General features: G+C 46.5%; 1 protein-coding gene across 1 annotated transcript in view; it reads right to left on the bottom strand.

Annotated features, from left to right (window-relative positions):
* tnn (tenascin N) overlaps window positions 1-14351 on the bottom strand; it is a 53825-nt gene that overhangs the window by 9198 nt on the left and 30276 nt on the right. The window contains exons 9-13 of the mRNA XM_056293294.1: window positions 11037-11300; window positions 8163-8426; window positions 7056-7319; window positions 5268-5531; window positions 3786-4049 (exon numbers count right to left, since the gene is read on the bottom strand). Of these exons, the coding sequence (XP_056149269.1) occupies window positions 3786-4049; window positions 5268-5531; window positions 7056-7319; window positions 8163-8426; window positions 11037-11300 (1320 nt within the window). The remainder of the gene's footprint in view (window positions 1-3785; window positions 4050-5267; window positions 5532-7055; window positions 7320-8162; window positions 8427-11036; window positions 11301-14351) is intronic.

Genomic DNA, 14351 nt, shown 5'->3' with positions numbered 1-14351 from the left:
TCCTTCAGTGCTACCCTCCATACAAGCCTGTCTGAGTAAAACATGAGCACACTGAATTCTTTATCTGCTCGATCAATGATCCAAGTAGTCACTTTCTGAATGACTGGCAAAACATTTTAAGTGCTCCTCTGGTAAGAATATTTGGAATAAACAACGCCAAGTGAAGCTATGTCAGTATAATATTGTGCAATCTTGAGTAGTAAAAAAAAAAAAATAAATCACTGGAATTCTGTATTCACTGGAAAAAGTCTGTGAAACTCGGCAGCATCGATTTCCAGAAGGTTTGACTGGCACGGGGCTCTGTTATTAGGACCGGTAAAGTCACGAATGCAATAACACCGGGCCTCTACGCATCCCGGGCGACTTCTCCCGACACAATGACTTCCCTATCTGAACCCAGCGCCATACCTGCCTCCAGCACCAGCACCTCTGATGAGTTACGGCGGAGCGGGTTTATAACGTGCAACCCGGGGCCATTTGCTGCCTAATTGAAAATGCCCCGGCGTTCGCTATGAGCTCCCAGATGATTTTACAGATGATCTGGCTCGCACAAAGATGCCCCTATCCGAGCCCTTTTCAACATGTGCTTGGTGGTACTGTTTCTACTCCAGCGGAGTTACGAGGCATGCCCTGTGACCCGTCACGGCCCGTGTGCAGTATTTCCTGTTGGTACAGAGCTTCTGGCTCTTAATGAGGGTTTCTGACAGGCCGGCTGTCCGTTGCATGCATAATGTTCGCAATGTATGCGAATATATATATATATATATATATATATATATATATATATATCACTTGTATCTGGTGAATACAATATATATGTGTATATATATGTATATATATATATATATATAAAATTCTCCTTATTTCATATGAGTATAACATCGAAGCATAGAGCGAATCTGTGAATATCAAACATGATCACCGGCATTTTCCTTCCTCATTTACCACTAAAAAAAAATGGCTTAACCAGTCACGGTCGTGGCGTCCTTGTGTGCATATTGTGCCTTAGTTTCGCATTAAACTTTAGTTCAAATTCTTGTGCTGACTTTAAAAAAAAAAAACAGATGCTCTTTTTTTCGAATAGAGAAAATTCACCGTAAAAAAAAAAAAGATGGAACAAAATCTCCTGTCCAGAGAACTTTCACTGGTGCCAGCAAAGTTGGATTATTTTCATGTGGTCCGACTGAGTTACTGTTCTGACAGTTCTGGCGGCAGCTGCCGAAACTGACTGACTGGCAAGTGAGGCGTACTCCCGTGAGATTCCCACAGTCAAACCCAGCCACCCGCCCATGGATTTGCCCATATAACTCATCACCCTGATGCTTAACCCTTGACCCCTGTGTGTAGCAGTCTAGCCTCGGAGGAGAGAAAGGCGACTACAGCGGGAGTAAACGACGAGCTCAAGTTATGGTTAACCGAGCCTGACAAGCCCGACGAAACAGGCGAAGGAAAGAGGAGATGCAGTGTGAAGATGATGGTGGAGGTTGCCTCCGGCTTGGCCGGGCGGCCCTGCAGACACCATTGACCGAGTCTGCGGGTGGGAAGCCGGACGTGGGTATGTGTCCTGGTCGCTGCACTAGCGCCTCCTCTGGTCGGTCGGGGCGCCTGTTCAGGGGGGAGGGGAAACTGGGGGGAATAGCGTGACCCTCCCATGCGCTACGTCCACCTGGTGAAGCGCCTCACTGTCAGGTGAAAAGAAACGGCGGGCGACTCCACATGTATTGGAGGAGAAAAAGTCTGCAGAGGGGGTGGAGCAGCGACCGGGACTGCTCGGAAGAGTGGGGTAATTGGCCGGATGCAATTGGGGGAGATAAAACGGGGAGGGGGGGGGGACGATGGTGGAGAATGCTGACGAAGCCATAAATGAGTCACATGATGCAGACGGAGCAAGTATGTGCCGACTGCGTTGTGGGATCCGCTGTCTGACTTTGTTCACATGACAAAGATCTTGCAGTCACTCAAAAAAAGTGGCCACAAACGACAAGCTTCGAGTTCTTGCCTATTGCGTAACCCAGACTAGCTAGCGTGAGACATCTCGCAACCACGCCAGCAAATCATCATTATAAGGGGGATAGTCTGCTTGTCAAGCTCGTTGATACAGGGTGGAGAGGACAAAAACAAAATGAGTTTTCCCAAGGCTCCTGGTGGAGCGGATGTGGAAAAGCGCAGTTGTTGGTTCATATAAAGAGTCTATGTCGCTCGGTTGCGTTACTACGTGAGATATGGAGCCACTGAAACAACTACGCGACAATCCCTCACCTTCCCCGCCATCCGCCCTTCTGCTGCATCCCGTCTCACCAGCCTCCAAAGCTGGTGCTGGACTGTCAACTTCTCAGCTGGGCCCACACCTTAAGATGACCGCCTATCTCTGTCATGCGACGTAGGTGTCCGCCGTCTCCTCCTTTATTAGGGGAAGGGATCACCCACGCCTCTAACTGCTCCGACCTCCGCTGCTCTTTACTTCACCCGACAGCTCGAGTTCTCTTATCGTCCCCACATGAAGGGAATTTGTCTGAATAAATCCCCCCTTTATCTCGAGGGAAGTGGTTCGTCTGCCCCTGCGCCTACACATACCAGCTCCCCCGGGCAGAAAACAAACCGAGTCTGCAGAGGGGGGGGGGGGGGGGAGAATCGCCCCCAAATTAGAGCCACATGCCCAGCTGGCTGGCGTTTCTTATCAGCGGAGCTCGCGTCTGGTCGTGTGTGTGTGTGTGTGTGTGTGTTTGCCGTACGTCAACATGCCAAAAGAAAGTGACAGCTGAGCTGACTTGGTGATGTAAAACCAACAGTTTTACGGTCGATTTGTTTTTCCTTGGAAAGATTAGAACGGATAAAAGTCCCAGCTGAGACGGTGCATGTGACGCTGCATTATTCTGCTTGTTGAAAATGTACTGCGGCGAGATTACGTGTGCAGTAGTAGAGCTGGAATGAGCTGTGTGCGCGTGACTGTGAGTCGTGCGTATGCATGTCAATGAGCAGGGCCTCGCACGTCAAGTTCGCACAGGGGGACCTCGCCCACCCCACCCCACCCCACCCCCCGCGACAGCCCTGCATCCAATCAATTCGCATCCCTCCCTACATTTTGTCCCACCCAGCTATCCCGTTCTACCTGGGAATAAGCCGCATTGGAGAAAACAAGACGCACTCCGAAGGCCGTTTCACGTTGTTTTTAAAGTACAAATGTAGGGGCGTCCAGGTAGCATAGCGGTCCAGGTAGCATAGCGGTCCATTCCGCCGCCTACCAACACGGGGATCGCCGGATCGAATCCCCGTGTTCCCATCTCCCCGTGTTCCCACCCGCAGACACGGCCAGATGTGGGTATGTGTCCTGGTCGCTGCACTAGCGCCTCCTCTGGTCGGTTGGGGTGCCTGTTCGGGGGGGAGAACTGGGGGGAATAGCATGATCCTCCCACGCGCTACGTCCCCCTGGTGAAACACCTCACTGTCAGGTGAAAAGAAGCGGCCGGCGACTCCACATGTATCAGAAGAGCCATGTGGTAGTCTGCAGCCCTCCCCGGATTGGCAGAGGGGGTGGAGCGGCGACCAGGACGGCTCAGAAGAGTGGGGTAATAGGCCGGATACAATTGGGGAGAAAAAGGAGGGGGGTAAAAATAAGTAGAAATGTGCATCCACGTTGAAAATCAACAAGGATAATTTCTGTACACAGCTCCTACGCTCCCTCTCTCATCCACCCCTGATGTTTTTAGAAGTTTCAGTTTAATAAGATTAACTTCTTTTCTAGTCAAAATGTACTACGTATATTTCCCGTGAGTAAGAGGATTAACCTGTCTCTGCTTGTGTTGAGATCTTCTCGCTGGTTTTCACCCCCTTCACGGCCCAGACATACACAGCGTAGAGGACTCCAGGCCTCAGGCCAGTCAGCTTGTAAGATTTGCTGTCAGGGCCAACAGGGATCTCCCCACTGGAGCCGTCGGCAGAGCTGTAGCTCAACATATAGCTGTCAATTTCTGCCTGGACCCGGTCCCAGGACACGGTAAAGCTGGACTCGGTCTCGTCTCGCGCCAAGAGGTTAGTAGGAGCATCCAGCTCTAGAGGGAGATGTTAGTGACATCAGTAAATACATGTCTTGATGCATGCTCAACAATCCAGATAAGGACATCACAGAAAGTTGAATCAGTTCATCTGGACACAACGTTTATTGGGAGAAACATTTCATCACTCATCTAAGTGACTTCTTCAGTCTCTGACGTAGCAAGTCACTTAGATGAGTGATGACACGTTTCTCCCAATAAACGTTGTGTCCAGATGAACTGACTCGACTTTCCGTGCTTGGTAAATACACTATTGGTGCAGAGTGCAAACTGAGATGTTTCATTTCTAAAGGGGTATGAACCAGTGGCGGCTGGCCAGTACAGGGCGCCGGGGCGCCGCCCCCTTCAAACATCAAGAGATGAAAATCTACTTAAACACGTTAAATATAATTTAGTTGTATAATGCAAATAATTATGAAATAAAAGTGTTTTTCAGTCTGTGAGCGCCTGTCAGCAGCCATTAAATATTGGTTCCAAATGGTGTTTGGTTGGTGTCTGTCTGAATACATATACTTCCTGGGTGAGGGGCACCAGCCAAACCATACCTCGTGTAAGCCCTCAAACTTGTGGCGAGCAGGTGACCTGAGGCTGCTGTCTGATTGGTTTCTTCAGGTTTTCCATGAGGTGCAGTTCTGTGCCGCCTCAGACACTGCCACTTTTATTGGCAGCGAATTGGTATTGTTTTAATGTTTTTTGACCTAATGTGATTGGACAATTCTCGTGGCTGTCAATCATGTTCACACCCACCGCCACGCCTCGTCTCGACTGTCAGTCATCCACCGTCTACGAACCCTGATAAAATCTATAGGCTACGTTGTCCTACTTTTAACTCTGTGACTGTGTGGACATTAAAGCAGCTGTCAGGTGTGCTGCGCCAAGAGTTCTCCTGATTTCCTACGTTAAATGCACTTATTGTAAGTCGCTTTGGATAAAAGCGTCAGATAAATGACTGTAATGTAATGTAAGTTGCGCCCCGCCCAAATTTTTAGCACCAGCCGCCACTGATATGAACGCGTTTGCCATGCATTTTCTGAAATAAGATTTTCATAGGAAAGTGAGTAAGTGGAGAACAAGTGAATTTTCCTCCTTCATTCTTTTGACCCTTGCGAAGCAAATCTGAACTCATAACTCATCACGGCACGTCTGGTTATCCCTGAGACGAATGGCTCAAGATTAGCTAGCCCTCATTAGTTCAATAACATCGAGTGTAGTAACCTGTCTCCGCTTGTGTTGAACTTTTCCCACTGGCTTTGTTCCCCTTTGTGGCCCAGATGTACACAGTGTAGAGGACTCCGGGCTTCAGGCCAGTCAGCTTGTAGGAGGTGCTGTCAGGGCCAACAGGGATCTCCCCACTGGAGCCTTCAGCGGAGCTGTAGCTCAGCATATAGCTGCCGATTTCTGCCTGGACTCGATCCCAGGAGACAATGAAGCTGGACTCTGTCTCTTCTCGGGCCAAGAGGTTAGTAGGAGCATCCAATTCTGCATATGGGTAATGTAAAAATTAATTATACCAGTAAGGGAAGCTACCGCTTCAAACCATAAAGCAGTTTCTGGTTGGGTTATTATCTGTAAACTGTGGAGATATAACGGTGGAGAAAGTAGGGCTTTTTGGTCAAACACAAGTTTTCTTGTCAAAATATTTAGCTTTTTAAGATGTTTATAAATGAGACACAGCAGTGGCTCTCAGTCAAGGTCCTTGAGGCCCAGATCCCTGCTGGTTTTTGCAGTAGCCATCTAAATAAGAATGGATTCATACTTGGGACGTAAGGCAAATGCTATAAAAGGATTTTTTTTTTTGTACTTGGCCAATTACCCTATTTTCCAAGCCATTCCAGTTGCTGCTTCCCCCCCTCTGCTGAGCCGGGGAGGGCTGCAGACTACCACGTGCCTCCTCCAATACATGTGGAGTCGCCAGCCGCTTCTTTTCACCTGACAGTGAGGAGTTTCGCCAGGGGGACGTAGCGCGTGGGTGGATCACGCTATTCCCCCCAGTTCCTCCTCCCCCCTGAACAGGCGCCTTGACCAACCAGAGAAGGCGCTAGTGCAGCAACCAAGGACACACACCAACATCTGGCTTCCCACCCGCAGACACGGCCAATTGTGTCTGTAGGGACGCCCGACCAAGCCGGAGGTAACATAGGGATTTGAACCGGCACTCCCTGTGTTGGGTAATTCCATTTTTTGACAACCTGGGTATTATTTTTGTTGTTTGCTCTCGTGCATATCGTTTATTACATCATTTTACTCACCTGCTTCACTGTCAACATTTTGGATATGGGACAACTGTTAGGCACAGCTTTACAACGTCATCTCATGGGACAACTGAACCCAAGAATCAGACATGTTCCAATCAGTCCAATTCAACCCAATTATCTTAAATCCTATATTTGGAAGAGAAATAAAATTGCAAATTAAAATGTATTAACCCAAAATGTCCAATATTGTCAATGGTCAACTGGCATTGCTGAACTGAACAACTTCCTAGTGCACCTTGCAGGGATGACCAGCCCATTCCCACTTCAGGTAGTAGCACACCGACATACTACCCAGCCAGTGCAATGAAAAAGTCAGAGATAATGGAAAATAATAAACACAGCCTAACTGAGACACTAGAGTTTCGCTGTTGTTGTTGTGGTTGTTGTTGTTCAGGCTCATGTTCGGACGTCATTGTAGTGCTAAGTTTATAGCGGTAGTCCCGTATCCAAAATCTCCAAAATAAAGCCGTTGAGTAAAAGGATTTCATAACTGATATGCACAATGGTAAACACTAGGAAAATAAGGCCCAGCTTGTAAAAAAAAAAAAAAACCAAAAAACGAAATTATTCTTTAAACACCTTGTAGGACAGAAAACTAACAGCACTTTAGGACTCAAAGACAATCCTTAAAAGAGACTGAAATACAGTAAGAGACAGTGGCACACATTAAGATGTAATTCCACCTAAATTAGTCTTCAGGTGGTCAGATTAAACTTTTGTTTTTCACAAAAACTGGCCAATAAGACACCTGTCTGTGCTTGGGTTGAACTCTTCCCACTAGCTTTGTCCCCCTTGACAGCCCAGATATGGACAGTGTAGAGGACCCCGGGTCTCAGGCCAGTCAGCTTGTATGAGGTGCTGTCAGGGCCAACAGGGATCTTCCCGCTGGAGCCTTCAGTAGAGTTGTAGGTTATGATATAGTGGTCAATTTCTGCCTGGACTTGATCCCACGACACGCTGAAGCCGGACTCAGTCTCATCTTGAGCCAAGAGGTTAGTAGGAGCATCCAGCACTAGAGGGAGATGTTAGTGACATTAGCAAACACACTGTTGGAGCAGACTACAAGCAGTGTTGTTTAGTTTCTACGTGAGAGAGAAATGAAACCTTTTACATTTGCCATGCATTTTGAATCATATTCAAGTCATATTCATCGACAGGTGAGTAAATGGAAAACAAGTGAATTTTCATCTTTCCATCCTCGTGGAGCACATCTCAAATCGATATCTCATCATAGCACTTGTGGTTATCCTCAAGATCAATGCTCAAGCTTAACTGTCCCTCTTAATTTCATCAACATCGAGTGTAGTAACCTGTCTCCGCTTGTGTTGAACTTTTCCCACTGGCTTTTTCCCCCTTCACGGCCCAGATATACACAGTGTAGAGGACGCCAGGCTTCAGGCCTTTCAGCCTGTAGGAGGTACTGTCAGGACCAACAAGGATCTCCCCATTTGAGTCTTCAGCAGAGCTGTAGCTCAACATATAGCTGTCGATTTCAGACTTGACTTGTTCCCACGACACGACGAAGCTGGACTCTGTCTCTTCTCGAACCATAAGGTTAGTAGGAGCATCTAGTGCTAGAGGGAGATGTTATTGACACTGTTAAATACACTGTTGGTGCAGGCGACACACTGAGCTATTAAACAACTGAGGCAGAAATTAAAGTTTTCGCCAAGCATTTTTTAAAACAATGAATTCAAAGGGAGGCGGGTGAATGGAGAGCAAATGAATTTTTGCTTTTGACCCTATGGGAGCTGATCTCAAAATAAAAACTATATATAATTATCCTGTGTCAGGTTAGACGAATGGCTAAGAGCTAGCTGTTGCTTTTAATTTTATCCACATCAAGTGTAGTAACCTGTCTCCGCTTGTGTTGAGATCTTCCCACTAACTTTGCCCCCCTTCACTGCCCAGATGTGAACAGTGTAGAGGACTCCAGGCCTCAGGCCAGTCAACTTGTAGGAGGTGCTGTCAGGGGCCAGAGGAATCTCCTCACTGGAGCCTTCGGCAGAACTGTAGCTTAGCATATAGTTGTCGATTTCCGCCTTGACCCGGTCCCACGACACGCTGAAACTGGACTCAGTCTCATCTTGGGCCAAGAGGTTAGTAGGAACATCCAGCTCTATAGAGAGATGTTAGTGACATTGTTAAATACACAACTGGTACAGAGTAAAAGCTGAGATGTTTCATTTCTAAAATAATACTGAAAGCATTTGCCATGCATTTTCTAAGATTGTTATTCAATAGGAGGGTGAGTAAATGGAAAACAGTTGAATTATCTATGTTTTGTTCCTAGCGGAGCAAGTTGTAAATTGATATCTCAGCATGGTACACCCGTTTACTGCCAAGATGAATAGATCAAGCTTAAATTTTCCTTTTAATTTCGTCAACATCGAGTGTAGCAACCTGTCTCTGCTTGCGTTGAACTTTTCCCACTTCCTTTGTTCCCCTTTGTGACCCAGATACCCACAGTGTAAATGACTCCAGGCCTCAGGCCAGTCAGCTTGTAGGAGGTGCTATCAGGGCCAACAGGGATCTTCCCGTTGGAGCCCTCTGCAGAGCTGTAGCTCAACATATAGCTGTCAATTTCTTCCTGGACCCGGTCCCAGGACACAGTAAAGCTGGACTCCGTCTCATCTCGGGCCAGTAATGTAAAAATTTGTTGTACCAGTAATGGAAACTACTGCTTCTATCATAAGCAGCATTTGTTTGGGTCATTAATCTGTAAACTGTGGCGATTTTGGTTACTGGGTTTCTAGGTCAGAAAAATATGTTTTCTTGTCAAAATATTTGTGTTATAAGGTTCTTATAAATGGGATTCAGTAGTGGTTCTCAATTGGGGTCCTTGAAGCTCACAGCACTGTTGGTTTTTATTTTAGCCATCTGTTTTAGCCATGAGATATAAGGTAAATGCCATTAAATACAGTTAAGGTCAAAATTATTAGCCCCCAAGGAACTCTGGCACATTTCCCTAAAAGTCTGCCCAATATTTGCATCATTCATAAAACTTTACATAGTAAAACAGTCATCAATGTTAAGGCCCCTATTTGGTACATTTTGGAATGTAAAATAAATCTTCAGGTTTTCTTTATACCAAATGTAGTGAAAATTGAGGTGGTCAAAATTATTAGCCCCCACGTGATTTTTTTGCTTTCAAAACACACCTGAGCAATCAATTATCTTTCAAACCACACCTGAGCAATCAATCAGCACTTAACTTTACTTAAGGGACTCTAATGAACAGAGCTAGTGGCACGTGAACACTTGATTGAGAGGGACAACTCTTAAATTCTTGGTAAGAAGTAATTTCATCATGCCAAAAAGTGAAGAAATCAGTCTGGAACTCAGAAAGAAGATAGTGGATGCTCATCTTAAGGGGGAAGGCTATACTGCCATTTCCAAGTGTTTCACAGTGTCTAGAACAGCTGTAGGTTGCATCATTGCAAAGCACAAGGAGACAAAGTCTGTTAGAAACAAACCTGGGCCTGGTCCAAAGTGCAAGATTTCAACAACTTCGCAGAGGAAAATAGTCAGAGAGGTCAACAACAATCCCCAGATCTCTGCCAAGATGATTGTTGCTGAACTGGCCTCTTCTGGACTTGATGTTTCAAGGAGGACTGTTGTGAGGGCTCCTCATTGTGGTGGGCTTTGAGGTCATCATCCAAGAAAAACTCCATTGCTCACACAGCGGCACATCAGAGCCAGACTGAAGTTTGCCCTTGAACATTTGAAACAGGAGCATGAGTTTTGGAAGTCTGTCCTTTGGTCTGATGAGGCTAAACTTGAGCGGTTTGGGCACATGGATGTTGCTTTTGTTTGGCGAAGGAAGGGAGAGGCCTTCAACCCTAAAAACACAGTTGCCACAGTTAAACACTGTGGTGGGAGCATAATGTTGTGAGGCTGTTTTGCTGCTTCAGGCACAGGGAACCTTGTTCGGGTGCATGGGATCATGTAGAAAGAAGATTATGTTGACATTTTGAAGGATGATGTAAAGAAATCTGCCGCCTGTCTAGCTTTAGGTCGCTGCTGGGTCTTCCAGCAAGACAATGACCTGAAGCATACATCCAAGTTGGTCCAAAACTTTTTGAAGGACACCAAAATCAAGGTCCTGGAGTGGCCCTCTCAGAGCCCAGATCTTAATCCTACTGAGAATCTGTGGGGGGAGCTCAAGGTTAATGTCCATGCTGGAAAACCACGCAATTTAGATGAGCTGGAACAATTTGCCATGGAAGAATGGGCTGAGATCTCTCAAGAGACATGTGCCACCCTAGTTAGGAACCACCATAAGAGGTTGTTGTTAGTTGTGAGTCAGAAAGGTTACACTATTGACTATTAATTGTAAGAGGGCTAATAATTTTGGCCTTGTCATTTTTGTTTTTTCTTGTTTCAATTCAGCGCATCAGTAAAATATCTTAATCAAGCTTAGCGGAGATTTTATCTTTGTTCTTTTGGAAGCAATTCACTATAAACATTTTCAGTTATGGTCATTTCCATGGAAAAGTTAACGGTTTTGTTTGATTTCATAAAGGGGGCTAATAATGTTGACCTTAACCGTTATCTGGTGCCACAAAAAAATAGCAGAAACTCAAGGACCATGATAAAGAGCAATTGTGATAAAGACAGCAGCAAAAATGAAGACGTGATGCATTAAATCAACATAAATTACTGCTCAGTTGGTCAGATCAACGCTTTTGTTTTTTTGTTTTTTTACAGAAACTGGCAAATAGGACACCTGTCTCTGCTTGTGCTGAGATCTTCCTGCTGGCTTTGTCCCCCTTGACAGCCCACATATCAACAGTGTAGAGGACCCCAGGCCTCAGGCCAGTCAGCCTGTAGGAGGTGCTATCAGAGCCAACAAGGATCTCCTGGCTGGAGCGCTCAGCAGAGCTGTAGCTCAACATATAGTTGTCGATGTCCGCCCGGACCCGGTCCCAGGACACGTTGAAGCTGGACTCTGTCTCGTCTCGTGTCAAGAGGTTATTAGGAGCATCCAGCACTAGAGGAAGATGTTAGTGATATTGGTAAATATATTGCTGGTGCAGGCAATACATTGAGTCGTTTCATACAAGTGAAGCGGAATTGAAAAGGTTTCGCCATGCATTTTCTAACACAATTCAAACGAAGGTGAACAATGTAAACAATGAATTTCTGCTTTTGATCCTATTGAAGCGTAAAGACGATAACCCAGCATCCTGTGTTAGATAGCCCAAAAATATATGGCTCAGACCTATTTGTTACTCTTAACTTCATCCACGTCAAGGGTTCTAGTTTCCAGACAGCGCAAGGCCGGCGGTAGCGTCAGCACAGACGCAGTGACAATTTCATTTGGCGCAAGGCGGTTTTTCTCTCGCCTGGGCACGTTCGCTAATTTCCAGACTCGCCATGACATCGCTTGTGCCGGAATGGGCGTGAGGGCGCAGTAGGGGGTGTGTCAGTCACATTCAGGTGGCACAGTGCTAGTTTGGTGTCAAATAAAACCATATATTACGCCTGCGTCTCCGCCTGGTCAGATTACGTCTTGATGCAGGCGTTGTGTGGTAGTTTCCGGGCTTCAGGTGAAGGTGCACAAAGCATACACATGCCACTTTTGTGTATGTTACATTGGCCTACTTTGTGAATAATTCGACTAATGACGACCGTCCTAAACCTTTTTAATCGCAGAACAAAATATCTGCACGTGTATCATTGTCTTCCAACATGAAACAGTCAATGTGCATCATTACACACGGAAAACACCATGGCGATGGGGATTTCAATTTCCATTAACCTCATTCAACCTGGAAGAGCGAACTAATTGCCCAGGCTTATTGATCTGTGATCACAACTATTTAAGGCCTCCTGCTGTGTTCATAGAATGCGCAGGGAAGAGAGAAAGACGCTGGTAGCCTGTCAAATAATCATGCTTGCGTGTTGTCTCATATCACATTGTAATTAGTGTTAATGTCTGCTTTATGCACACTTGGCAACTCTGCACCTCCTGAGCAAGGACATCAATTTCCTCCTGGAAGAAGCTTTTCTTCCTTAGCCGGTCTGGACTCCTGCCATCCATTATGAAATTGGCAGTTCGGCATAACAGAGACCGCGCTGCTTTCAAAGGGAATGAGAGGAGCTGATTTGATTGGCCCTAATTGAAGACAGCCCCCGCCACTCCTATTGATAATTTATTCTTCTAATCCAACCCTTTTACAACTGCACCTCTGTTGTGCCCGATTACTGCCTGCGCAGAATGTCCAGAAATTAACAAACATGTATCGGCCACACATTAGATCGACTTGCACTGTGAACTAGCCGACTGCGCTATGACCCAGAAACTAGAGCCCCAAGCATAGTAACCTGTATTTGGCTGGGTTGAGATCTTCCCACTAGCTTTGTCCCCCTTGACGGCCCAGATGTCGATAGTGTAGAGAACTCCAGGCCTCAGACCAGTCAGCTTGTAGGAGGTGCTGTAAGGGCCAACAGGGATCTCTGCACTAGAGCCTTCAGCAGAGCTGTAGCTCAACATATAGTTGTCGATTTCCGCCTTGACTCCATCCCACAACACAGTCACACTGGACTCGGTCTGATCTTGGGCCAAGAGGTTAGTAGGAGCATCCAGTGCTAGAGGGAGATGTTAGTGACATTGGTGAATATACTACTGGTGCAGACTACAAGCTGTGTTGTTTCTAAGCATTAAAGTATTTGCCATGCATTTTCTAAAATTATCGGATCATAGGAAGGTAAGTAAACGAAACATTTTTTTCTTCTTCTTTTGATTCTGCTGCATATGGGTTGAGTTTTTCCCTGCACAGATGATCAGCCATGAATCCTGCTTTTATTCTATTCAATAAAAAAAAGAAGCAACCTGTCTCTGCTTGTGATGACAGTTTCTCACAGTCTTTGTCTCTCAATCGCTCCGCACGCATAGCCTCGCAAAGCCAGCCTAAATCTTGTGAGCTATGTTTTTGCTATGCAAGATGGATAGTTTCCCCGTGCCTTACAGCTTTCACCTGAAATCAACGCATGGAGAAAACTTTCTGCTATTACTGGCATCGGTGGTGAATGAGATGATCGTTTTGGAGAGTTCGTAATGACATTTGTGGCTTTGGATTTAAAGTAATTCCCATTAATCCCAACTTTTGTGACTATAACACATAACAAAAGATGCATCTGATTAGGACGCCTCCTGGGTGCCTTCCTTTGGAGGTTTTACGGGCACGTCCAACTGGGTGGAGACCTTGGGGTAGACCCAGAACTCGCTGGAGGGACTACATGTCCAATCTGGCCTGGGAACACTGTGGGATCCCCCAGGAGGAGCTGGAGGGTGTTGCTGGGGAGAGGGACGTCTGGAGTGCCCTACTTAGCTTGCTGCCACCGTGACCCGGCCCTGCAAAGGCTGCTCTCTTCCATTTATGGATGCTATGCAGAATGTCTTGTTATAATACATGTTTTTTAATCTCTTGCATTTTAATTGTCTCTGTAATTTTAATAAACAGCCGCTCAGCCTTTTAAACATCACCAACGGACATGTCTCTGTGCCAAAGAACTCCAGCAGAGTGCAATCAAGGGCTCAGTTATGGCCTAGCTTTGTCACAACTGTATTACAACAATAACGGCTGTGCAAGGAGAAGTATGCATCAATTCTGCTGTAGAATTAATCTGATCAGAACTGGAGCTCATTACCCCAATAAAAATGAACAAAATGGGCGTTTGGGTGGCATGGCGGTCTGTTCTGTTGACTACCAACATGGGGATCGCTGGTTTGAATCCCCGTGTTACCGCTAGCTTGGTTGGGTATCCCTAGAGACACAACTGGCCGTGTCTGCGGGTGGGAAGCCAGATGTGGGTATGTGTCCTGGTCGCTGCACAAGCGCCTCCTCTGGTCGGTTGGGGGCGCCTGTTTGGGGGGGGGGGCTGGGGGGAATAGCGTGATCCTCCCACGCGCTACGTCCCCCTGGCGAAACTCCTCACTGTCAGGGGAAAAGAAGCGGCTGGCGACGCCACATGTATTGGAGGAGGCATGTGGTAGTCTGCAGCCCTCCCCGGATCGGCGGGGGGGTGGAGCAGCGAC

The sequence above is a fragment of the Lampris incognitus genome, chromosome 14 (assembly GCF_029633865.1).
Source record: "Lampris incognitus isolate fLamInc1 chromosome 14, fLamInc1.hap2, whole genome shotgun sequence".
Lineage (NCBI taxonomy): Eukaryota > Metazoa > Chordata > Actinopteri > Lampriformes > Lampridae > Lampris > Lampris incognitus.
Note: the sequence above shows the minus strand (reverse complement) of the source record. Positions and strands in the feature narration are given on the sequence as shown.